General features: G+C 39.6%; 1 protein-coding gene and 1 pseudogene across 2 annotated transcripts in view; both read left to right on the plus strand.

The window, feature by feature from the left end:
• Window positions 1-22,370, plus strand: part of LOC149105192 (uncharacterized) — a 41,317-nt pseudogene extending 18,947 nt beyond the window's left edge. Inside the window, exons 8-10 of the transcript XR_016201327.1 lie at window positions 3,479-3,661; window positions 4,640-4,870; window positions 21,893-22,370. The product of XR_016201327.1 is annotated as an uncharacterized LOC149105192 (transcript). The remainder of the gene's footprint in view (window positions 1-3,478; window positions 3,662-4,639; window positions 4,871-21,892) is intronic.
• Window positions 22,371-23,370: 1,000 nt separating this feature from the next.
• Window positions 23,371-24,513, plus strand: LOC149105193 (uncharacterized). The gene has a single exon (XM_089272332.1). It carries the CDS (start codon window positions 23,371-23,373, stop codon window positions 24,511-24,513), a length of 1,143 nt encoding a protein of 380 aa, XP_089128458.1.
• The last annotated feature ends 341 nt before the right edge of the window (window positions 24,514-24,854 follow it).

Below are 24,854 nucleotides of genomic sequence, written 5' to 3' on the forward strand. Positions count from 1 at the left end.
CTTTAGAGAGGCACTTGTCACTGGAGAAATGTACTTAGTCCCTAGAGAGACATTCCCTTATGGACTTAGCCAATATGTGCTACAAACCCTGCTTGGAGCAAGCGTTGGCGCTTAACTGAAAGCCACAGTAGGTCACCAAGAAGTCCTTGTTGCTTTAAAAGGGGGTTGGGCTCTCAGGGCAGTCAATGACAAGCAGCAATCGTATCTCATGGGAAAATCCCGCGTTGGTCAAACGACAGGCCGAAAGCTTGACGCCGAAATGGTGGCGCGGGACATGCGCAGAGCCCGGGACCCTTATAATTTTCGTCTTTTTCAGGTGCTAGTTCTTCTCTCACAAAGTGACGCTCTGCGCCAAAGTGATCCTGATGAGATGCATGTTCAGGCATATGAAGAGGAGCAATTTTAGTCAGGTAAAGGAAGTTGCAAAAATAGTTTAGCTCCAGCATCCTTTGGTATACGACCAGCAAGACCACTGTGCCTTGGCGATGGAGGGTGGCCTAAAGAACCTGAAACTGCCTATGCTACGGTGCGGGTGCGAAGACATGGGATTAGATATACTTCTCCCATTCGTGCACGGAATAACTCCATACTCAGCGCTTGTGAAGTATTTTACTAACAACTGCACTTGCCGGAAGTATTTTTAGGGACCGTCGATGTTTGACTTCTTCGGTATTGAGCAAACATCTCTTGCCGGGGGGGGGGGGAGGATCGTCAAATTTTTGTAGAGAGGGAAAGGGAGTAAAGGAGGGAGATCCTTTAGAGGAAAAACTAACGGCCGAATGGTCTCAACCTCGTTCCCAGCGAATTTGGGAACGAGAGGGTGGTAAGATGAGAGACTCTGCGAACGAGGTTGGAATCGTCACCCTTTCCAAATTCGCTGCAGCGATTAATTTGCCTTTATCAACTTAGAAACAGATGATCTAACGTACTTTTTTCCGACACTGCGCGCAGGCGCAGCGCAACAGTGCCTTAACAAACTAATCACTCTAGAACATCTGAAAACATAGATCTCGCGAACAGCTTACTTTCCTTAAAATAGTTTTTCACAAAGAACTACTTATTAATGATTCTTTTATACTGCAAAAGAAAATCTTTACCATTAGCATGTTCACAAAGCTAGATAGTATCATTGTAACAGCATCAGTTCATTAGAATAACACAGAGGCCTATTAGGGTAAGGCGTAGGGACAATCTGCAGTCCTTCCACCAGTGGCTCACTGTCACTCTTCTCGGTTGAGCTTTGCGAGTTGACTGACTTGACTCGTGTCTCCCGGCCACGCCCATCTAGTAGTATGTCACCACCCCAGTACGTGAGTATGTGTCGAAAGAAAACTTGAGATTCTATCAAATACGATTAGCATTACAACCAGACCGATTGCGTGTTGGAGAACGCTGAATTACAATGTGCAACAGGCTTTTCCGGTTTAACTGTTTTTCCACCTGTCCACGGTCAATGCAATATGCGCGCCAACAGGTATCTGACTCAGCGGAGCTAAACTCAAAATTATTTTGCTTAGTGATCCCTGTGATACTTCGAGAATCATCTGGTGTTTCAGTGTTGGCGTTAAGAGCTAGAGACCACTTAATCTTCCACGGCATACAGATATTCGGAATTTCCGGGAGTACCCCCCCCCCCCTCCCCGACTGTAGCTACAACTAAAAGCCATTCAAGAACAAGAAATAATTGCTCCTGGATAGGACAGCTTTAAAAAGCGCATTTCAATCTACTATCACTACTTTAAACCTGTAATTGCGAAATGTTGAACATTTGCGCGAAAGCAGTGAAAGCATGACTGGACTGCTCGTACGGTTGTGTGACAACTTTTACTGAGTCTCGAATATCAGCCACGCAGCATGGTTGCCGATATAATAAAAACAGATTCATGAGGCCCCTGATTCTTACAGCAGAAAGCTTGGCCTCCTTTAAGGCAATGTGGCGTGGTATTGAGGGGAATCGACGGCTTTTAGGTATGTTTTCTATAACATTTTCGGATTAAATTAGTCGTATTAATATTTCGTTTATTTGTTTCGGGTCAGACCGTTTCACTTCTTGTTTCCAATTTATATAGGCGAAATTTACTTCGAACTTGCCACTACACTTTCAAACTTACACTTTTGATGACCTCGGTTTGATTTTGTTGTTGTATCGGTGATACATTGCCGAATTAACCTCTCGACTTCTTGAGCTTGAACGGAGATCGGCTGTTTAGCAATTAGAATAAGGGCGCGATTTAGATTTGCCTCAAGATATTTCAACTCGATTAATTTACAGTCCTTTAACGTCCTCAATGCTAAACAGCATTCCAAGTTGACCCATTATTGTGTCTTAACGAACTTAAAGCGTTTTGGTGAATCGAAAACATCGAGGTTCCTGGAAACCTCTGTGCGTTTGTTATGAGAACCTTTGACAGTGTTGTTTACATTAAGAAATACACGCGATGACAAACTAGACATGACGGCGGACAGGAAATTAAACAAAGTTAACACAGTATGTTTTGATCGAAAACGTCTAAAAACAGTTTTTATGTAGTGGACATTATGAGGACATTATGTTTCTATTGATAGCAGTGAATTGCTTAATTGATTGAATCGATTGATTAATGATAGCCTTTTACTTTCGCTTTTGAAATTGATTTGTCTATTGTTCGTGTGTAGTTGTTGTGTTATTTTCGCCCAACACATGGACATAGATTTTCGTTTTTCTCAAAGGGAAATACTGCGAGTTCGAGCATGAAACTTGGCATGGTATATGTTTAATAATGATATTTTAAGGCTGTAAAGTAAAATAATCGGAAAGTGAGGTACCAGATGCGTTTTTATGCTGTTAAACATGACCTATATTTTGCCGTTATTTTTCACATGCTTCATAGGTGTTTTTAAAATGGTTTGGAAAACCACTATATCTACATATCTGAGATTAGTTTAAAACGAGGAATAAATTAGAGTGGTTGTTCCACATTTGTGCGAGGTTTGAAGTCAATTTAATTTATTTTAAGACTTTAGCAGCGCTTCGTCCTCGCACCTTATTTCGGTCATTTTATTACAAGAAAAACCGCACTTTGACCGCGCTTTCAAATTTTCGCGAATTTCTGAAAAATAAAAATTCGCTGGAACCTTATAATATGATTTTTAGAATTAGGTCACCTAAGGGTATCTTTGGGCAAAATATGAGCGATTTGCCAAATGGGTCGTTGACCGGCGTTTCTCGATCCTAACAGTCAGCCATTCTTAATGCTTCGCTGGATCTTATTTTTACTGGTAGGGAATTCCATAATAAAATTGATGATGTTAAAAAGGTTTTACCCCTTTCTATTTTCTTGTTGTATCTGGGGCAGCGTAGTGTCATGTGACCATAACGCGAGGTGTGATCCATTTATATCCGCTATTGCTAACATGAAAACGGCGTACAGTATTTCGATACAGAAACAGTGTTGTTCTTATGTTCTACTCCACTCACACTGTCGTTCTTTTTGATTAGGTCACCAAACCTGCCCACCTCCCGAAAGACTGGAACTCGGTTTTGTTCACGGTCAGCAGTTTTGGGAAGGAAGAAAAGTTTTATACAGTTGTGAGCCTGGTTACTGGCTGACAGGATCCCCTGGACGTCACTGCTTGAAGAATGGTTCCTGGTCAGGAAATCAGCCCTCATGTATTATACCTGGTAATGCTTACGTTTATAATTTAACTCGCTCGCTAATAAACAATCACAAGGCCTCTACCAATCCGAAACCTAACAACAAGACAGCGCTGATGAAATGTTTAAGTCAAAACACCACAATACGAAAGATCTTTAAACTGATGACTTAACGACGGTTCAATTTATGCAGCTTATTATTGACGCCGGTGGCATAAACTAAGCATATATGGACTTATCAATTTCAGAATATTTCTGTGTTTTTACATTGGACTGTGTTTTGTAAAGTTCGGCAGCTGTTTCTCAAACTCGTTTAAATGGCCAGACACCATTCTGTTTTAAAAAATATAGTCGTTAGAATTACTGTTTTTCTTTTTTTAAACGGTTAGTGGTAGAAATTTTCTATGGACAGTTCTAAGTTTAGTACACAGTAATTTATACTTTGGCGTGCGACTTATGCAGACTGCAGATCTACAGACTCATTGGCTATTTTAAGTAGTCGTCGTGTTAACAGTGCCTTTAGTGAGAGCTGCATGAAAAACAAACAGGCCAAGCTATGCACTAAACTGTCACGTTTGGGGTTTTGGATGTGACTATGACGACAATTCCACTGCCTTTTAGTTATTTCGTTTAGTTGCTGTAGTTGTTTTTGCTGTAACACAAACTTCCGCAAACTGACAAACTATTGATTGGAAATTAACGAATACCTGAAAAATAACAAATATCAGGGGAGAGAAAGTACGACAGAAAGAACGCAGCCACTCACTTTTAACCCCGCAAGCGCCAAAAGTACATTTATATTTCGTTTCTATTCAAGTTTATTGTCACTTTCTTGATGGTTACAAACATTTTTTTTTCAGGACTAATGACATCCAATGACCCTACTTTTATTTTAATAAATTAAAACAGGGTGGCAAGAGCAAAGGAAATCTTAACGACAACAGCTTAGATTAAAATGCACCAAAAAGTGACGATCACAGCTATGAATATTGTGTGTTTTGCTAGGGATGAAAATACAGTCAAGTATTATCCAAAGCGACGACTTCCTCTTCAGTCATCTCAGTCGATTTTTGAATCACGTGCCTGGTTCACACATTTGGAAGCTTTGTTACCGCGTCTCTTCTCACGGCTGGGCTGCAAGTACGTTCCACAGTTACTGCGATGGAAAGCCACACACTGTTACTATAATTAGAAAAGACCTGTACGTGTTTGGAGGATACACCGACATCTCCTGGGGTATGTACACAACGTATAAAATGTATAAGTTAGTAGGAATGAGCAAGAAACTCGAAAGATGCGTGACATTATGCAATAAATTAAAAACGAGGCTCAAAAGGCTCTTAAAAGTGTCAAATAGTTGCTTGGCCCTTCTCAGTCAGTAGGTGGAATGATCGAGCCATGCCATACAAAAAACTGCACGTGTACGCACGCACGGAAAGCGCACGCACGAAGTACAAAGTAAACAAAGTCGTGCTGCGACATATGAAAACAATTGTTTTAGCGCGCGTATGTGTAATACGCGCTAGAAACACCATCACAAGAAATTAAAGTTAATGTTCAATCCGTTGGGTCTAAGCGTGCTCAGCTTGAGGACTGATTTCGTTTCATGCTGCTCATTTTGTGGCTGATGTTGCTGCCAGAGCACTGTTTCAAGCCACAAACCATGATTTCAGCGACCTCCGCAGTGTTCGAAACCGAGCTCGTTGGTTTCCCGTAGCTGAACATTTTAACTCCGCCTCCCACTCTTTGGATGACATCATGGGTGACCGCAGAGAATGAAGAAACAGCTTCTGAAAGTTTAAGCCCCTTAAAGTAGATCGTATTTTCAAAACTTTGAAAAACCTTACGGGGGGTGTCATCCATGCTCTTTCTCCCCCCTCCGTTCCCCGCCTATTATGTCCCAGGGTTAAGGACGGCTCCTACTAAATACAGAGGTTTTTGCGCCAGGTTAAGAGCACGCGGAAAAAAGTAGATTTTTGCAAGGGCTATTGGAATCCACAAAGAAAAATTGGGATGGCCACGCACTTTTTTCGAGATAGTTAGCTTAGAACCTCAACAAGAAGAAGAAGAAGAAGAAAGGATATTTCTTCACAGATTTCCAGAGAATTTACCTTGACATAATGAAGAGCAAACACATTTCTAAAGATCTTGAAACTTCATGATAAATGGTAACATAAAAACTAGTTTTTGGTATGCTTTTAATAACAAAATCGTTACAACAGTGCTTTTAGCCTCTCTGACAGCCTTCCTCTGGTTCAGCTAAAATGCGGTCTAAATACCTTTCGCTCACAACAAAAAATTGATGACGTGTTGAATAGGCTTGCCACTTCCATTTCATAACATAAAATATAGGAGTAACCATGCGTTTTTTTAAAGTTATTAGATCTTTTTGAAACCTTTTACGTAGCCTGTTACATTTTTTTTTCCCTGTCACCTCCCCAGTAAGTGTAACATTTTCCTGTCTGGCACTTGCTTAGCACGCGCTCTACGTCATCTGCTGATACATGTTTACAGTTGGATTTCAGTATAATTTTCGACAGATAACAGCTAGTTTTTCAGCTGGAAGACGTTAACAGTTAGTGGTTAGCGATATGCTGCTATTCTGGTATTCCTGGTTTAAGTACAGGTTCATTAAACTTGATTTGATCACAAAGGCGAATTTTAGTCGTTTACTTGGTAGCGTAGTTGATTGCGTCAAGGCAACCCTAGCGCGCGCGTGGCGCTTAAACAATCACTGCGTGATGCGCAGAACGAGTGCCCACTAACAAAAGTATGCACCGTCCTTAACAATTTCTAGTCTTGAGAGTTAACGAATACTAATGTGTGGGAAGTTAGGTGATGATTTTGGTTTTTCATGCTGAAAAGCTACGGTAAGTATACTGCCTTCTTGTCTTTTGTATTCGGTTCGAGTACATGTGTATGTCTATTGATTCTTGCTGTAGAGCAAATCCGGCTGTCAATCCTACTTTTATTATCATGTCGATTTTTTCTCACGGATATTAAGTTCTTGATTGATCATTTCAATCCGGTGCTCTCAAACTATTCCTTTTGCACGAAAACGACGAACAACACAACAGACGCTATGTCTCTTGTCTTCATATATCTCTGAGTGCGCGCCAAGACTAGATCCCGCGTGGTTTTGGTCAGTCTTGACCGAACGCGAGACGTTCTGGACAAAATCAGAAACCGGAAGAAGAAAAAGCTGGTTCGGTTTGTATCTGCGCCTGCGCTCAAGTTCAGTAATGGTTTCTGAACATGCGTAGATAGAGAAAGCGCTGTGACTAATGGGGGCTCACATTTCAATTTCTCCGAAGGAGAGGTCTCGATTTCTTGGTGCTTACCAGATTGATCGCGGCGTCTGAGAACTGAACAAGACTGTAGGCAAGAAACCAGATTTTAATAAGAGTAGCGAGCATGCGTAGCATTGGTCTTTTACGTTGGTCTCTTGTAATCCGTGTTGATCTCCTCCATCCTTAACCATCCTTGTTCCTTTATCATGGTTTATTATCTCTTTGGTGTTTTTTATATCATAGTAAACTGCCCCGCAATTTAAAGATAACTTAGTAAGTGGCCAAAGTAACTCTGTGGGACTGGGCTCCTTTAAATAACTTCTTAGAGGCAAAAATGCCTCTTTTAGACAGGACATTACGATATGTCTCTATGAACATCGGACGTTTCCGATATTTCAGCGAAGTCATTGAAAATTTCGACTGAATTTCGTGAGAACAAAGAAAAGAACAATTGCATTGCGATTACTCAGTACTGTACATTACACTGTTTTGGAACAAATGTTCTTGAAATCGGTTTTACCCCGAACCTTTGGCTAGCTGAAGCTGTTTTGTACCTCTTCGTAAAATCTGTCTAATTTAAGAATGGAGATTTCCTGTATGATGATGGCAACAAAGACACGCAAAGATCGCTGGCTGAGCGGGACCAATAAAAATATTCCTGCGAAGATCGTGCTCAATACTTACGGATTAATCTAGAGCATGTACATTATAAAACAACATGGTTGAATATATAAAATAGGAGTTAACGCTAAGAATTCAATGAGACATAGACGGAATGTGATTCAATAGACCATTTTACAGTTGTCTGCTCAGTGACCTGGCCTTTGGATGGCAGCGAGGCTGTAGTTGACCTTGTTTTGATACAGACCTCACTGCTTTTGCCATGCAAATGCACCTAGTTAGCATCAGAAAAACTTGTTCTACACAACAAAAGCAGTAAGGTCTGTATCAAAACAAGGTCAACTCCTGCCTCACTGCCATCCAAAGGCCAGGTCACTGAGCAGGCAACTGTAAAATCGTCTATTGCTTTCCCTTCTCAAGTCCTGTAGAAGCGCTCTACTCTCGAGAGATCACTTACAAATTAAACATGACGTGCCATAGTACAAGTAGCTTATTCCTTCCAAAAAAAATATACCCTTTACTACTAAGCGTATCAGCGCCCTTTTACTGACGCTTTTGCTCATAAGCCTCTCTATTCTAATAAGTGCCATTATTGTACATCGAACTCACTATTTATTTTCTGATCGGCCGGAAAAGTCCAGTGAATTTTCGAAATCAGCGCCTCTGACGTCATCTAGCTGCAGATTATACAATAATCATGTCAATTTGTATTGCATTGTATTGTATTTTATTTTTTTCTCGAGCATCTGAGCGGGCCGGAATCCTAAATCCTCGAATTTGATTGGCTAATCATACGCACGTGACCGCTCCAGCTTTTTACGCTACGGCCCACGGTCCGGATTTTTTTCCCGCTGCCTGAATTTCGCTCCTAAAAGTTAGCGGTAATCGTCATTCTTTTGCCTTGTTTACACATCCATCGACGATTAGTCAACGCTAGTTTAGCTCTGTTCACTTTAAGGTTACAGTATACCTCCAGACAGGCAATTTTCTTCAAATTTGGATTTTTGGTTCAAATTAATGGTCGAAGAGTAATCTCTAATTTCTGAAAACAAAATTGAAAAAAACCTAATATTGGCGGAGAAATGGAGATTTTACGTTATGGCCGGAAGTAAATGTTCTCTCTTGATTGACAGCCCTATAACGGGTATGCAATCAACCGAGACTACTTTCGCGGGAATATTACCGATATGGATACCACGAATTGGCTGGCTACTCAGTTAATCAGCATTGTTAATCCAAGCATTTTTCGTATTAGATGTAATTCTATTAAGTTGTAAGTAAACATGGACCACGGCAAACTCCGTTTACCAGTTCGAAAAAGCGAAGAATGAATGAAAATACATCAATGAGTGATTGAGCGAAAGTTGGCCTCGCGTATGAAGCTAAGGACGTATCAAGCGGGCAAGAAAAAAGAAAGGTTGTGTAAAATTTGGGAACTCGACAGCGATAACAGCGATGTTTACAGTGACTCTTTTGTTGAGTTCGATACCGATGAATCGTGCAATTCATTGAGATCCATTGGAATATTATCCATGCACATTTGCTCTGCCGCGCTTTCTTTTGTTTGTTCTCGTCGCCCAGCTGCTCTAGCGTTCGTATCCTTTTTCGTCTTCCCCATTTTGCCAAACCTTCTTCAAGAAGAACCCAGCTGCAGAAAAATTATCTCTCCGCCTTGAGCGCATTGCGAAACGCAAGGTTTTTGGGGGGATTCACGCGTAAATTTAACCGCGAGTTAATGGTGGCAAATTTTCCAAGCGCTGATTGGTTCAGTGATCTGAGAACCAAGTTGAAGGCGTTTGTGGGCGGAGTTTGTTTGCGAAGCAAGCTATTTTTCTTAGGCCCGGTTCATACGTCGCATTTCTGCCGTGTCGAATTCAATTCAATTAAGTGCGGCAGAAATGCGACTGTAGATTCATACGTCGCACTTGTGTCGCACTTAATTCAGAATTTATACTGTCGGGTATGTCGGCCAGCGGAAAATGTTTTAAACGTAGTGTATTCAATATGGCGGACGAAAGTACTGAGCGACGAAGGACTTTAATTTTGCTAAAAATTGTCCGCCAATGGAACGAGAAGGAGAAGGCTGACAACGCAGCAGTATGTGTTGCAATATGTTCAGGTTGCATTGGGTCGAGAATGGTCAAGTTTCTTCTTTTTCTTTGGCGGGAACACATTTACGCATGCTCAATACATTAAGATAATGTATGCATTAGATTCGACACGGCAGAAATTCGACGTCTGAATCGGTGTCGCATTTCTGTCGGATAATGCGACAAGACCAGTCGAACGTGCGGCAGAAATGCGGCAGCCGATTCAGACGTCGAATTTCTGTCGAATTTAATTCGTTGAATTGAATTCGACACGGTAGAAATGCGACGTATGAACCGGGCCTTAGCGCTGTTTTCTCGGATAATTTTTTTCGCTTGAAGCAGACACTTTAAAGAGTTAAAACTCAAAGGGAATTTGTTTGTTTGCCCTCAAATTTGGACAGTAGCTAGATTAACATATAAAAAACAAAAACGTGTCTGCGGATTGTTTATTTCGAAATATTTTTTCTCCGAGAGCAATTTTTGTACGATCACTTCACATTTTTGAAATCCTATTTCGAAAATATTCTGTAACGTTTTACTTCAATTGAATATGGAAAAACGCAGACACGCTTTTTTAGCGCTTTTTGTCCTGAAACAGAGGAAAAAAACAAAATTCGCTTTGACTTGTAGCTTCCAAAAGGTGATTAGGACGCTTGCATTTAGTGGCCGTGAAAAAATCGGCAATTCATTTTATTTCAAAATTTGTGTTATGGTTTGATAGCCAGCTCTATAAGCTTTAATTTGATATAGGGTCTTAGGTATCTACAGCTTAAACCGGACGCGCTACATCGCTTGGACGCGAGACACCCCTGAAGGTATACGGTAACCTTAAAATGGCAAGGAAAGTCACTGTAAGTAAATTCAATTGAGTGTTTTGAAGTTGTGAGAGTTTGCTTTATAACTGTTTGTACCTTGGCGCTGTAATGGCGCATAATCCTGTGTTTCTCAAATTTTACGGCGAGCTCGCCGTAAAATTTGAGTCAATTTCAGTCGAGTTTACCTCTCTGATCGTTGCTGTATTTAGAAGAATTTGTGTGGAATACACTTAACGAATTTCCTCGCTTTCTGCTATTCAATTTACGGTAGAAAAGTGACGAAGTGATTTTAAGAGCAACGACTGACAGAAATTGTTTTTGTAGTAAAACTTCAAACTTCGCACGAAATTTCACACCGCAAAAACAACTTTGGAGAACTTAACTGATGAAGTAAATGCAACTAACACAAAGTAGTTCGAAAAAAATCTGTTTTTTTTTTAATGCATCTTTCTTTGTCTACTATCTGAGTTACTCGCTCGTTGCCAAGATCTTTTTCAAATCGTTAGTAGACGGCGCGCAAGCCGATTCAATGACAAGAGTTGCGCAAACAAACCCATTTGTAATCTGTAAAACCAATTTACTGCAGGAAAAAAATAAACATGTTATTTGCCGGCTTACGGTGCGGCCTCGGGCAGCATTTTCAAGACCTCGGTCACAGTTTTTCAACATACGGACCTCCCAGCCGGCAAATAACATATATATTATACTAGTATAAAGCCCCTACATTCCACTAAGCACTCCTTGCAGCACCATGAGAGACAATCAACCATGTTTATCTTTCTTGTGAGCTACTCATATTATTCTTTTAATATGTTGGACAACGAAATGCCATCAAAATTGAACAAAGACTAATTCATAATGCATCATGACACGTTCCATATGATTCATGTTGGGAGGGAAGGGTGGCTAAGCCTGGGACCATCTGAAAGTAAAAACATAGCCGTCTACCCAAAAATTAATATTTTTTCTCGTGCTGATTGCCATGACAAATCAGAGTACACACCAGAGAATGACGTCAAAGACTTTGTCACCCTAACTCTTAATTTTAGCATTGTTGGAAAATGAGACGTTTCAACGTATATGTATTGTGACTCTTGGGCTGCCTCAAAAGTAAAGACTGCGTTAGGTTCATTACCGGTTAAATTTAGGAGCAACGTGGGGGAGTCAAGCTGTTGTGGAATTCGCCCTTCTGCAGCCAAGTGCGAATTGAAGAGAGTCGTTAATTTTATAAACCTACATTACTGCTCATAAAATCTACTGCATACTTTAAGTTAAGTCCTTTGAAAAGTTGACCCGAATTCATTGAAAACCTGAGACCTGATGGTGTTTTATCTTCAGCATATTTGTGTAATCCGTGGTTGATCGTGGCTTAAAAGAGTTTGCATAAAAAGACTTAACTCTATCAGGGAAATTGAGATCGTGGCCATAAAAAAAAAAAAGAAACCTTTAGAAGGGGTTAATATTTTGTAATCCAAGGTCATCTCGTTGGTTTAACACAATTCTGTCTCGGAGTAGAAACTTGTGAAGCCAATTCCAGTAAGTAGCCTGTAAGGCACAGGGTATATCTATTGCTGCTAATTTAAAGAGCAATAACACCACCTATTTTAACGTATTCTGCGTAAACAACGATAAAAATATAGACTAGGAATAAACAGTAGATCTGTTTACGCTCAGAGGGAAACCTATGGGCCTACTTTGCTCAGATATGATTGAGCAGTTCAGGTTTCCCATGTTACTACATGTAGGTTAGAAACTTTATAGGAATTTAGAGAACATCAGCTACCCTATGTTAGGGCAATTCAATATGCCATTTTCGATATATTAAAATTTTAACTTGGTTCCGAGGCTTGGGGGGAATAAAACAAAAGAAATTACATCAAGGTTGGGGGAAACATCATATTTTTTTGTTTGTTTGCTTTAATCCCCTAAGCCTCGGAGCCATTTTAGAACTTTAACATGTCGAAAATGGCCTTTACAAAAAATAGGAAAAATCTCGAAAGAATAAAGTAAGCTAAAAATTGGATCGGTTGAGAGCAGTTTTCAGATTAGACAGCGTGGTACAGAATTTTCTAACTTCTTTCTTAGAAAAGTAAGTGTTCAAGTTGCCTTATTACAATATGATAGACTCTTAACTTGTGATTCACTTCATGGTGGATATCAAATTAATTTGTCCAATTAGCCTGAAATTTAGCCTCTTCCTCTAGAATGCGCAATCCCAGGAGGAGGCGTAAATTCAGGTTAGGGTTCAAATCTACGGAAGATTAAATTGGCCATTATACGGGAGCATAGCTCAACGCAAACCACAACGGTAGCTGCAAAATGTTCAGTCCTGGGAACAAACCAGGACCTCAGAAAAGCTTGCTTAGGCAGAAGCTAGCTTTTCCATTGCAACATTTAAGGACGAAATGAAGAAACTTAACTAGACTTACCATCGTGCTAATAAATGCTGGGCAGACGAAAGCCAGCCATGAAGTAGTGCCTGGTTTAGAACAGAGCTTTTGCTTAAAGTCATTAGATTTAGCTGAAGTGTTGTGCAGAAGGAAAGGAGTGGCGTCCATACGTGGAGCAAAGTAGAGTATGGGGTATATATCTATACATTGCTGTGGTGATACTCGCGTAATACTCACAAAACCTACATATATATTGCGCCCCAGATCTTCAAGTGAGTGCACAAGATCATGAGAGGTATAAAAAGAAGACTGGATTCCTACTAAAAATTCCACGTTCTATTACACAACTTCCCGATGATCAACAAATTTGACAAAACATAAGCCCAACTTTATTTAGACTCTAAGAAGAGTACACAAAATAGCTCAATAAACTGAAACGCCGGTTCCACCCGAGAGAAAATAAGCACATCGTGAAATGACCCTAATAACGGCTGCGAAAGAGGCCTAGACATTATAGTAGTAATTATATGAATAACCGGCCTTAGTTTTCAGTGTCATAGTTAGTATACAACATCCTCGTAACAGGGTGAACAAGTTTGCAAGTACATCTGAGGGCTTTAGAGAGCAGACATTATACATCGTAAATCTTACATTATAAATGGTCTGGAATAGTCAGAACGACGACATCAGAAACGCTAAAACAGGCTGTACCACCAATCTAAAGCCTAAGACCACAACCAATCAACTAATTAATTTTGCTGACGTGACATCAGTACCTTCGATTCCGCTACCTTCTGGCGGCTTCCTTGGCCTCAGCTTGGTTCATTTAACGTACTCTTTCAAGGTGGGAGAGGAAATTTATTCTTGTCCCTATATCCAGCTGCGTGTTCTCGGTCAGTGTTGACTGAAAGTGCAACGCTCGTGACAAAATCAGAAACAGGAAAAAGAAAATTATGGTTCACTAGTGGTTCCATAACGTTCAACGTTGAACTTACTTACAGAGAGAACTGACCACTGCGACTAATTCTGCCGGGGTAACCTTAAGGTGGTATGGTACCCTCAATATGGACCAAAAAGTTTGTTTAAATATGGTGAAGAAAGATCAATTGTGTGCTATTGCACTCAAGAAGAGAAATTAAATTTCTAGAGTTTTGCTCAAAATGGTTGCTATGGAAACCAGCCACAGCCTTTTGAAGTAGTGTTTTATAGTATTGACGCCAACACTTCCTGCTCTTTTAGAAAACAAGAATTGACTGCCAAATAAGTATATCATGTAAGTTTCTGTTTTGTTCTGTGATATGAACCTAAGTTTTGACAGTTAACTCTTATTTTCAGTGTTTTTTACAGCTTTATTTGGAAATAACCTTATTTTTTTACCACACCCAGTGGACAAATCATGTCATGTCACGTGACAGACCTTAAAATGTTACGATTTTTTTGGTTTATATCATCATGACACTATTGGTCTTTGATGAGCCCAAGTTTCAGAAATTCTACTTAGAAAACCTTGCAAAGTAGAAATGTTGGCGCGAAGTCAGTCGGTACAAAAGTAAACTTTTGAGAAAAATGCACTTTAAGTTTCTTACACGAAGTATTGAGCATTTAACGAGCCACAAATAGTGGGGGGGGGGGTGCAGATTGGATCTCGGGGGAGGGGGTGCAATGGTTGTTCTATTTTGTAAAAAGTTACCGCAGTTGTGGGAAATATTCCTTGTCATAAGGGAAATGAATGATGGCAATTTGAGGCAAAGCTTTTCACAAATAATTATACCAATCGAGTTGTGCATGTCTTAAAAGTTTTTTCTAAATAGTTTCGTTCATATAAGTTAAAAATAATCTATATTTTTGGTCACGTTCTTATAGTAAACAGTCGTTGCTATGGCCGTTGCCACGTGAAAAAACTTATACCACTGTGCACTTTCCTTAAATTTCACACTCATCTGGAAGGAAATTCGGCAAGATCGTGTCTAAATGTTTTTGACAAGTCTTCAAGGGTCTTAAGTCTTGTATTTCCAAGAAATTGAATTTTTCATGAACATCGCCATATTTTAGGGTACCATACCCCCTTAAATTTCAATATCCCCAGGGAGAAGTCACGATTTCTTGATGTTAACGAGATGGATCTCCGCCTCTGCGTATGAAACCTTGGCAGAAAAATGACATTTTAATTAGAGCACCAAACATGGCTGTGTGACTTTGGGAGTTTACCGTTTCAAAACTGTCGTGAGATTTACTTCTCTGTTATCTTTAAAGGAGCTGCTTCACGGTTAGCGCGTCTTGAAAAGTTTGACTTTCATTTTTCAAGTTGGTCGTTTGTAATCCCTGTTATTCTTCTCCATCCTTAACCATCCTTGCCCCTTTATGGTTTATTATTATCTCCTGGGTGCTTTTAATTCTGTTCTAGTTTAGCATTATTTTCAAGTTTTGTTCATTTAATAGGTTATTTCGTGCGTGGCCAAAATAACTTCAAATAATTAAGCTCCTTTAAAGAATTTCTTAGAAGCGAAAATACCCTTTTTAGACGGGATATTGCGATAGATCTCCTTGCGCAACGGACCTTTACGACATTTTAATGTCATTGTCATTGAAATGTCATTGAAATTTCGACGGAATTTCATGAAACAAAGATGAAAACTTGTAAATTTAATGTTTTGCATTGCGTTTCCTCAGTACCATAAGCTACCATACATTACACCGTTTCGGAACAACTTTTCTCTACTTCGGTTTTACTGTAAACCTTTGGCCAGCTGAAGTTGTTTTGCATCTCTTAGTAAAGTCTCCTTGCCTTTTTCCTTGAGTGTTTTCTTCCTACCTTTCGGCCTACTGGATCATGACGCTGTGAAGAACACATCGGCAACCGAATCCTTGCGAACATCTCACGAAGCAAAGCAAAAAGACAAAGAAACACTGTATTATAAAATTATGTTTATTTAAGTCACGATACGTTGTTAAATCCTTCAAAAGCACACGGCAGGCTAGGGCAACAATAAACAAGTTAAACAAAAAAACGCATTGGTTACGGTCGAAAAGAAAAAAAAAAAAAAAACACGCATGACCTACTACTAAATGCACCAGCCTCTGCCATCTGGAAGGCAGGCTTTATACAACAGTTCTTGTATTGAACTGAATACCATGTAATAAGTTAAATGTACTCATGTAGGCCCGCTATATGTTTTTATGATGATTAATTTATATCGAGTGGACGTTTGACATTTTTTTTAACTTACGTAATACGCCAGTATGTTTCCTACTCCATAAGCATCTGTCAGTGTTATCTTTCTGTCCATTTTTTTTTTCAAACTCGCTTATAGCAAAATATTCTGAAATGTCCTACCCTACCTTCCATACACCTCGCTGGCTTGCACATTCGCGTTACTTTCTAATATTGCGGTTAACAAACGTAACAACAGACATTGAGGAGAATTAACAAAGTGAAAAAAAGAGGGAGAAATGAGTTTAGTTTTCTTTGATTTCCAAAGCTGATATAAAGTATATTTGTTTAAGTACCGTCTACTTTCAGAATGCAAATTTCCCGCACGATATTAAGAACAAAGACGCGCAAAGATAGCTGGCTGAGCGGGACCAATAAAAATGTTCCTGTTCCTTACGAATTCATGTACAGTATGTAAATTATATAAAAAAAAATACATGGTTGAACGTAAATAATACGAGTTAACGCTAACAATTTAATGAAGCATAAACGGAACGTGATTCAATTGCTTTCCCTTCTCAAGTCCTGTAGAAGCGCTCTACTCTTGAGAGATCACTAACAAATTAAACATACCATGACATAGTTTAATTCGTGTCGTCCTTTCAATAATCGTCCCCTTATAATAAGCCCCTTAGCGCCCTTTTACTGACATTTTTGTTCATAAGCATTTCTATTCTAATAGGTGTTATTATACTAGTGAGCAAGCCCCTACATTCCACTAAGAACGTCTTACAGTGCCATAATTTATATAAGAGAGTAAACTAAAGAGAGTCCGGTAACTTAAATAAACATACATTACTGCTATTACAATCTACTGCTTATTGTCAGCTAAATTCTGTCAAAAGTTGGCCCAAATTTATTCAAAATCTGAGACTTGACGGTGTTTCATCTCCAGCATATTTTTGTTCACCATGGTTGATCGGCTCTTAAAAGAGTTTGCACAAAAAATACCTAATTTTTTAAGGCAAAATGACCTCGTAGCCATACTAAAAAGAACTTTAAAGGCAGTTAATATTATGTAACCATATGTCAACGCGTTGTCTTAGATATGTCTCGTTGTTAAGCAACAACATATGTCTCGTTGTTTAGCTAATCGTATTGTAGCAACAGCTTTGTATATCATAATTTCATACTACATCTCTTTAAACATTTTTTTCTTATTAATTTAAATGTAGCATCTTTTGCGCCCTCGCTCCGCTCGGGCGCATATCATGCTACTCGGACCACAAATAAACTATATGCCATCCAAAAGTCATGTGATTGTCCTCTTTGTGCTCGATGTAGTCGTTACTTCAAGCGGCTGTTCCTTTAATAGCAAGCAAAACTGATCGAGCAAAACTGAAAACCGGGTAGACTGAAATGATTTATCGGAGGCTACCAATATTTGATATAACTTCCTTTATTAAAGCTTAGTAAAACTATTTTCTTTAACGTTTTTGGAACAGAAAGATTTCGTATGTAAGGCGTCACTTAGAACAGAAATTTGTTAAAACTCTCATGTACGTTATCAAGTACAAGGTTTGCGCGCCGAAAGCATTTAAATGGCTTTCTACGCCACGGAAGTTTACAGTGAGAGCTTGTGCTGAATTTTACTGTCAACAAATCACTGAAAAATTCTCTCTAAAATTCCCACTATGCAGTACTATCCTCGAAAGGTTGATAGAGACCAGTTTGTTGTTGTTGTTCTTGTTGTTGTGTTTTCGTTCGTTTGTTTGTTTGTTTGTTTCTGCGTGTCTTTGTTCAACCAGCTAAATCAGCTCCCGCTCGCTTAAATTAGTAAATCTCCTAGGTGAAGGTCCGGCAAAAAACTTAAGTTCGAAATTTGGCAGCTCACAGAAATAATCGTCCTCATATCCGGAAGAATTATGAGACTTCCATATATTAATTTTAGGAGAAGAAAAATAGGAATTATGTTTTATGTCAACATCGATGAAAAACATTTCCGAGAAAAAGAACAAGTGAACAAACTGACGTGATCGCGCAACCCACCGGCAAATGGATCGAGCCTATAAGCCAATCAGAACGTGTGCTTGACTCTATGTTTTAATGTTTTTTGGGGAGCTTGTTTTATTCCCGTAAGCATCGGAGTCATTCAGGAATTTTACCATGTCAAAAATAGCCTATTACCTTTACAAACAGATACGAAAACGTTTCATAGAAGAAACTGAACTAAACACTAGATTGTTTGCCAGTCGTTTTAGGCTTTGATAGCTAAATACAGAATTTGTCAAAATTTAAACGCAACGTAAAATCGCATGTCTTCTGATACTGCATAACTGTAAAAAAAATTTACTTCCGTCATCACTGTTTCGTATATTACACCAGTTTTGCTATTGCGAGTAAGCATTCTTCTGTACTTCAGTTGCCTTTGTTTTCTACCGGTTCAGGTTATAAGTGTATCGTAACTGCATCGTGGCTCTGTTATAAGTTCAGGATCTTTTTGAGTTCTTAATCTCTTTTGGGTGAGCGAGAGAATTATGAAGTATCTTCGAGGCTAATCAACACCTTTCTTAGAACTTAACAGTAAATGTTTAAGTTGTGTAATTACAATACGATAAACTCTTAATTCGAGATTCTCTGGGATAGTGGTTATCAAATGAATTCCTAGCGTTCTGTCCAATTAGCCTAAAATTCAGTCACCTCCTCGAGAGTGCGCCGATCCCGGGAGACAGCGTAAATTCAGGCTAGGGTCCAGTACTACGGAAGACCAAATTGGCCATTATTCGACACCAGGGCTCAACGATTAGCCAAACAAATTTTGTCATCCACGCAAAACCACACAGGTTGTTGCATAACTTTCAGTCTTAAAAACAAACGACAACTAAAGCAATGATTGCTCAGGTAAAAAAAAAAAATGAACTGGACCATTTAACATCATGTAAAAACTGGCTTCGTGTCGCATGGCCATGCCACTTGATGCTAGACATGTGAAGGTCAGCCATGCTAGTGTGCAAGGATAGAATAGAGCTTTGTGTTAAAAGTCATTAGGGAATGTGAAGGGACGTGCACAAGGAAAGGGGTAACAACAAAATCTGTAGCCAAGAGAAATATCGAATATATATTGTTGTGATAAAGGTAAAGGTAAACTTTATTTAGCCAGTGTGGCCCATTCAGTGACGAGGCTGATATCCAGAGGGGCTCTGGACTAAAAATATAATAATAATAAATACAAGACATCGCGATAATTTAAAAATACAAGATTAAATTTTAAATAGTGGATATCAAGTTCATGTATCATTTGCAAAACTTAGAATGGCTCCTGAGCAGTTGAGTCCCAGATCCCCAAGTCCAAGACAGGTATACTTAGAAGGTTCGATTTCTTACCACGGAATTATTCACTCCCGAAAGTAGCCCATAAATCAAATGATCGTTTCCTTGATGTGATATTCCTAGATAGTTACAACAAAAAATGGAGGGCGAATCTGAGAACAACGCGGGTGAACTAAGGCGAGGAATGGCGAGAAAGCCTGTCAGAATATCTTTAACAAACCTCTTCTGGTATAGCAGGAGCTCTTATACACTCTGATTGGTTAATTTTGACAGTACTGCCAACACTCCGTCGCTTCCCTTATTTATTGTCAATCAGAAAGATCATGATGGCGAGCGAAGACACGGACGCGATTTCGAGAAAGATGAGTTGTGTTTCATCTTGAACGACTATCTGCGAGATTTCCCTAATACTCAAGTGCTAAGGAAGGAGCAAGAAATCTGCCTAGTAAATCTAACTTATTAGAAAGACGTTTTCTTGATTCTCCCAACCGGCTTTGGGAAAAGTTTAATTTTTTAGCTCTTTCCACGACTGGCTAAGGCTGCGATAAAATCAGAAATGTGAACAAAGCCAAACAATGACGTATATCATACGCGAAACAGTCAACAGACTTGTGCGTAAAATGCTACATTTGAATCATGTTGTGCTAGAATGAACAAGGGACGAATAAACTTACACATCGAGCTCGAGAGACATAAAATCGCTTAAATCGATGCAAGAAACATAAGAACATCTCCAGACAAACGCACAACTTTCCCAAAGTAAAGGTAAGGCGTCTTCGAAGAAAAGTCGGACGAGGACAAATATGATATCCGTGATAGTCGTGATATCAAGCACCATACCATACTTGCCAACAGTTTCAATTAAACAGTATAGAATGCACAATATAAAATGCAAGTAAGCAACATGTTCACGATAAGTTTCATATTTTGTCCCCGGAAAGCAAATACTTAGAGGCATATCTTGCAATAAAAATTAACCAAACAATGCATAAGTACATGGCACATTACAGAGGTATCCGTGCGGCATGCAGACTAGACAGCCGAAACCAGGCAGACCTATAAACCCTAAAAATTTGCTATAGTACAGTCTAACGGTCTTAGTCTACTTAAAATTCCTCCTAATATCAGTAGACAGTCGTCGGACTTGGTCAATGACTGTTCAGTTTTTATGGTGACTGGCTAATTAACCAATCCTTGAACGACAGACACGGACAAAGATCCCACAGACGTAGCCTCCTAATAACACAACATCAAGTGCTCTTCATAACCACGAGTGAATTAAAGAAAGGTCGAGGGAAGAGAACTGCAAATCTACAAATGTCACGAGCCGTAGAATTCAAGTAGGCCCGTCAACCCCATTTTAAACCAGCGATCTAAAACACGCAGTCTAGCCTGTGAAGAGGTTCCCTGCGATCCCGAACGTACCACCGTCTCGCCCCGATCACTTCACTTTCCGAATTCTTTGGGTACGCGCTCGTCCGCTAACTTTGCTCGCCGAATGTTTTTTTTTTTGTTTTTTTGTTTTTTTGTTTTTGTTTTTTTCACCCTCGCCGGGAGCCTGTTCGCTGGCTATATGGGATCAGATATGATCAGGTTCCCAATCGCAAATTGCTCTATTTCCTCGCGTGATAAATAGGGACAAATTTCCAGCTAATTGGAAAGTTTACATTTTTACTTTTCAACAGCTCATTAAACCAAAGATGGGCGCTAAAGAGGGTCGTTAAAGATATTCTTACAAGCTCTCTCCCTTCCCTTCCTCACCTCAAGTCCCGCTCCCCCGTACTATTGGAACAGGCTAGCTATAAAACTGATGGATTGGGCTCACATTTGCACTTTCTTGAATGTTTCCGAGATAATTCCGAATATAGGAATCCCTTTCCGAACTAGGCAGACTCTAAATGCCTCGAGTATTTATACTCAGGCTAGAGCGAGATAAGTAAACTACAAAGTACAAATGAACTTACACAATACTGTCAGCATGGTTTCCCGGAAGTCTTAAAAAAAAAGAGGCTGAAAATACATTTAAAACTGATACACATAATTTAAGTCATGGATTGTAAGGATAACTCCATTAACAAGTTCAAACGCTAAAGCTACTTTGGGCTTTAAATTCTGACACGAAACCCACTCTAATGCTGCGACATGAAATAATAACCTGCAAATTTGTAATATTTCTTTCCTTTCCTGACTTAAAAGAGAGACCCTTCCTTCCCCTTGCCTTCATATTGAATCAAATATCTCCCTCCCCAAAAACAACAAAGATACCACCAGCAATGAAAACTCTGAATCCACCCTCCCAGAAAAAAAAAACAAAAACAAAACCGAGAACAAAAACAAAAACAAAAACAAAAACAAAATCAAAAACAAAAACAAAAACAAAAACAAAAACAAAAACAAAACAAATTAAAGAAAATTCGATGACTAGTAATTTGCTAAATACATATGAAATTTGTTTGACATTTTTCAACGCCCTGTTCGAAGTCCTTTGTACTTAATCATGTTGCTATACTGACAATTCCTAACCATTGATTTGCTAAAATATATTTCTGTATCAATTTTCTCGTTATCCAGGGTCCAGTGGTGGCTATAGTTCGACTTCCGATGCGTTTATATTTTCACTTCGCAACAAAGAAGGTCTTGGACCATTCAAGAGCAGGGTGACAGAACCATCACGTGCAATTTTCAGGTACTCAAGTTACGGTCCAACATTTGGTGGAGGGCATGACATCCGCATTTATAACAATGCCAACGGTAACACTAATTCGTTCACAGGCTTTGGCTACTCTTACTCTGTTCCAAGTGGAGTACGAGACCAGTACAAAATCCTGGCTGGGACTAACCACTTCACACCTGATGAGGTGGAGGTGTTTTATCTTGACTGAATCACCGCGACAAGATGTGGCGATTAAATTATATTTACTTGATGTCAGTGTTACACTTTATAATCTCTATATGTCAGGAATGTTGATGGCGGAATCCCCAAAAAGACCGGTTTGGCAAGTACATGTAGGTTTGATTATAATAAAAAATAGCTTCTTCTTTGTTTTAATTTTCAGTCGTTGTTCAATTGGGTACTTTGTTATCTCTTATATCTATGCAAGTTGTAAAGAACATTCACGAACTCTTTTATTGCCTAAGAACTTGTTTTGTTTTTGTAGATACGACAGAGCTTGATATAGCACGTGATACCACATGAATATAATCAATGGTAAATTAAACTTTGATCAGTCCTTTTGCGAAGCGAAGACGAGAACACGAGATCGCGTTTTACGCAGTTTTACGTTATAAATAGGGACAAATTTCAAATTAAACGGAAATTATTTCAAATACAATTTCGAAGTTTATTAAACAAGTGAAAATTCTAATTTTTATACTACTTTACTAAGACAACAACCAGGAATAGCTGATGCTAGAGATCGTCTCCCTGTTTTAAGAGGTTTCAATGAGCCGGTGTTTTTTACGGCTAAGGAGATTAAGATGTTGTCTAGTTTATGGCTAACGCCTTATTTCTTATGGACAAAAGAAATCTAAAAAAATTAATTACTATTGTGTAAGAAGGTTAGAAATTAATTTTCATTGTCTAAGAAAATTAAAAATGTATTTTGACTAATGAAAAATATATTGCAGGTGTTTGTCCCATTTTAAGATGAGAAAGAAATATTTCGATGAGAATTGCTGCAGGATATTAAGTCTCTAGGCTTTTCCTCGTACTACCAAGCTGCCACACAAGTTAAAACAGGTCTTGACAAGAGACCTTGCATTGACTCTTTAAGTTTGGTGGCTAATATTGTTCGGTAGTTAACCTAATAAAACTGTTGTTTTGTACGGTTAACCGTTAAAATTTTTTGCCCGTTTTACAGCTAATATTTAACCCTGAGAACTTGTAGAATGTTGTGAGCTGTGTAACCGCTCCTCCAGTAGTTTTGGAGTGGTTCGGTCGGATGAAACACGTTGTCAGTCGCTTGGATTAAAATAGAGTTGCGTTCTCCAGTTTTGGCTGGTTTATTGGCTCTAGAATATTACACTGGCGACGAGGTATGGACAAAACCATGGCATTGATCGGGAAAATCGAGGAATACAACGAGAACGACAGCTGGATTGAGTACACCGAACGGCTCGAGCAGTATTTCGCGGCGAATGAGATTATGGACAACAGCAAGAAACGGGCGGTTCTGTTCAGTGTGTGTGGAGCGAAAACTTACAAACTCATCAGGAATTTGGTTAATCCAAGGAAGCCTACCGACAAGTCGTTCGTAGAGCTGGTTAATTTGGTAAAGAATCATTTGAATCCTAGACCCTCATCTATCGTGTATCGCTTCAAGTTCAACAGCCGCTTTCGTCAGCAGGGAGAAACAATACAACAGTGTGTCGCCGAACGGAGGAATTTATCGGAGCACTGCGACTTTGGCGATCAACTGGAGAAAATGCTACGTGATCGATTGGTTTGCGGATTGAACGACGAACGGATACAGCGGAGATTGCTTGCTGAAAGTCAACTAGAGTTCAAGAAGGCGATGGAATTAGCCACCGCGATGGAAATTGCCGACAGGAATACACGTGATCTGATTGCTAGAAATCTGAGTGAGAAACCCGAAGAATCGCAAGTTCACCGCGTGACCGAAGACCCACCGAAACAGCCACCAAGGGATCCGAAAAGGCCGACCAAAGAATGTTATCGTTGTGGAGGACAATTCCACGATCCTGATAAGTGCAGGTATAAAGACGAAGAGTGCTACAAATGCCGTAAGAAGGGTCACAAGGCAAGCCAATGTCTCGGTAAGCGTAAACCGGAGTTTCGAAAGAGCGGCAAATTTGGAAATACACATCACCTGGAGGCAACAGACGAGTCGGGTGAGGAAGAATGCGAAGAATACACGATGTTTCACATAAACGCCGCGGAGAGAGATCCGTTTCGAGTCGAGCTACAGCTAAACGGAGTTCAGACGAGCATGGAAGTGGACACTGGCGCCGCTGCTACGATCATCAATGAAGAAACCAACAAGAGAATTATTGCAGGGAATCTGGTGAAGAACCGAAAGCAATTGGAAACTGCTAAAGTGAAGCTCCGAACGTACACAGGTGAATTAGTCAAGGTCATAGGAACTTTGAATGTTATTGTGAAGTATGAGAAACAAGAAGTGGAACTCGTGGTGGAAGGATCTGGGCCTAACTTACTAGGAAGGGACTGGTAGAGAGTTCTGACACTCAACTGGAAGGAGGTGTTCAAAATGCAAGTTGTCAAAAACAACCAAGGGTCTTCACTTGAAAAATTGGTTGACCGGTACTCAGAAGTGTTCAGAGAAGGACTTGGGACCTTCAAGAGCCCAAAGGCGAAAATTCATGTGGAATCAGATGCACAACCAAAATTCTTGAAGGCGAGACCAGTGCCATATGCTATGACAGGGAAGATTGAGGCTGAACTCAAGAGGCTACAAGATGAGGGAAAGATTGAACTGGTTCAGTTCTCGGAATGGGCTGCTCCCATTGTACCTATTCTGGAACCAAAGGACTCAATTCGCATCTGCGGAGACTA

Source organism: Orbicella faveolata, unplaced genomic scaffold, assembly GCF_042242905.1.
Source record: "Orbicella faveolata isolate gen_17 unplaced genomic scaffold, um_ofav_v1 contig_34, whole genome shotgun sequence".
NCBI classification, from domain to species: Eukaryota; Metazoa; Cnidaria; class Anthozoa; order Scleractinia; family Merulinidae; genus Orbicella; species Orbicella faveolata.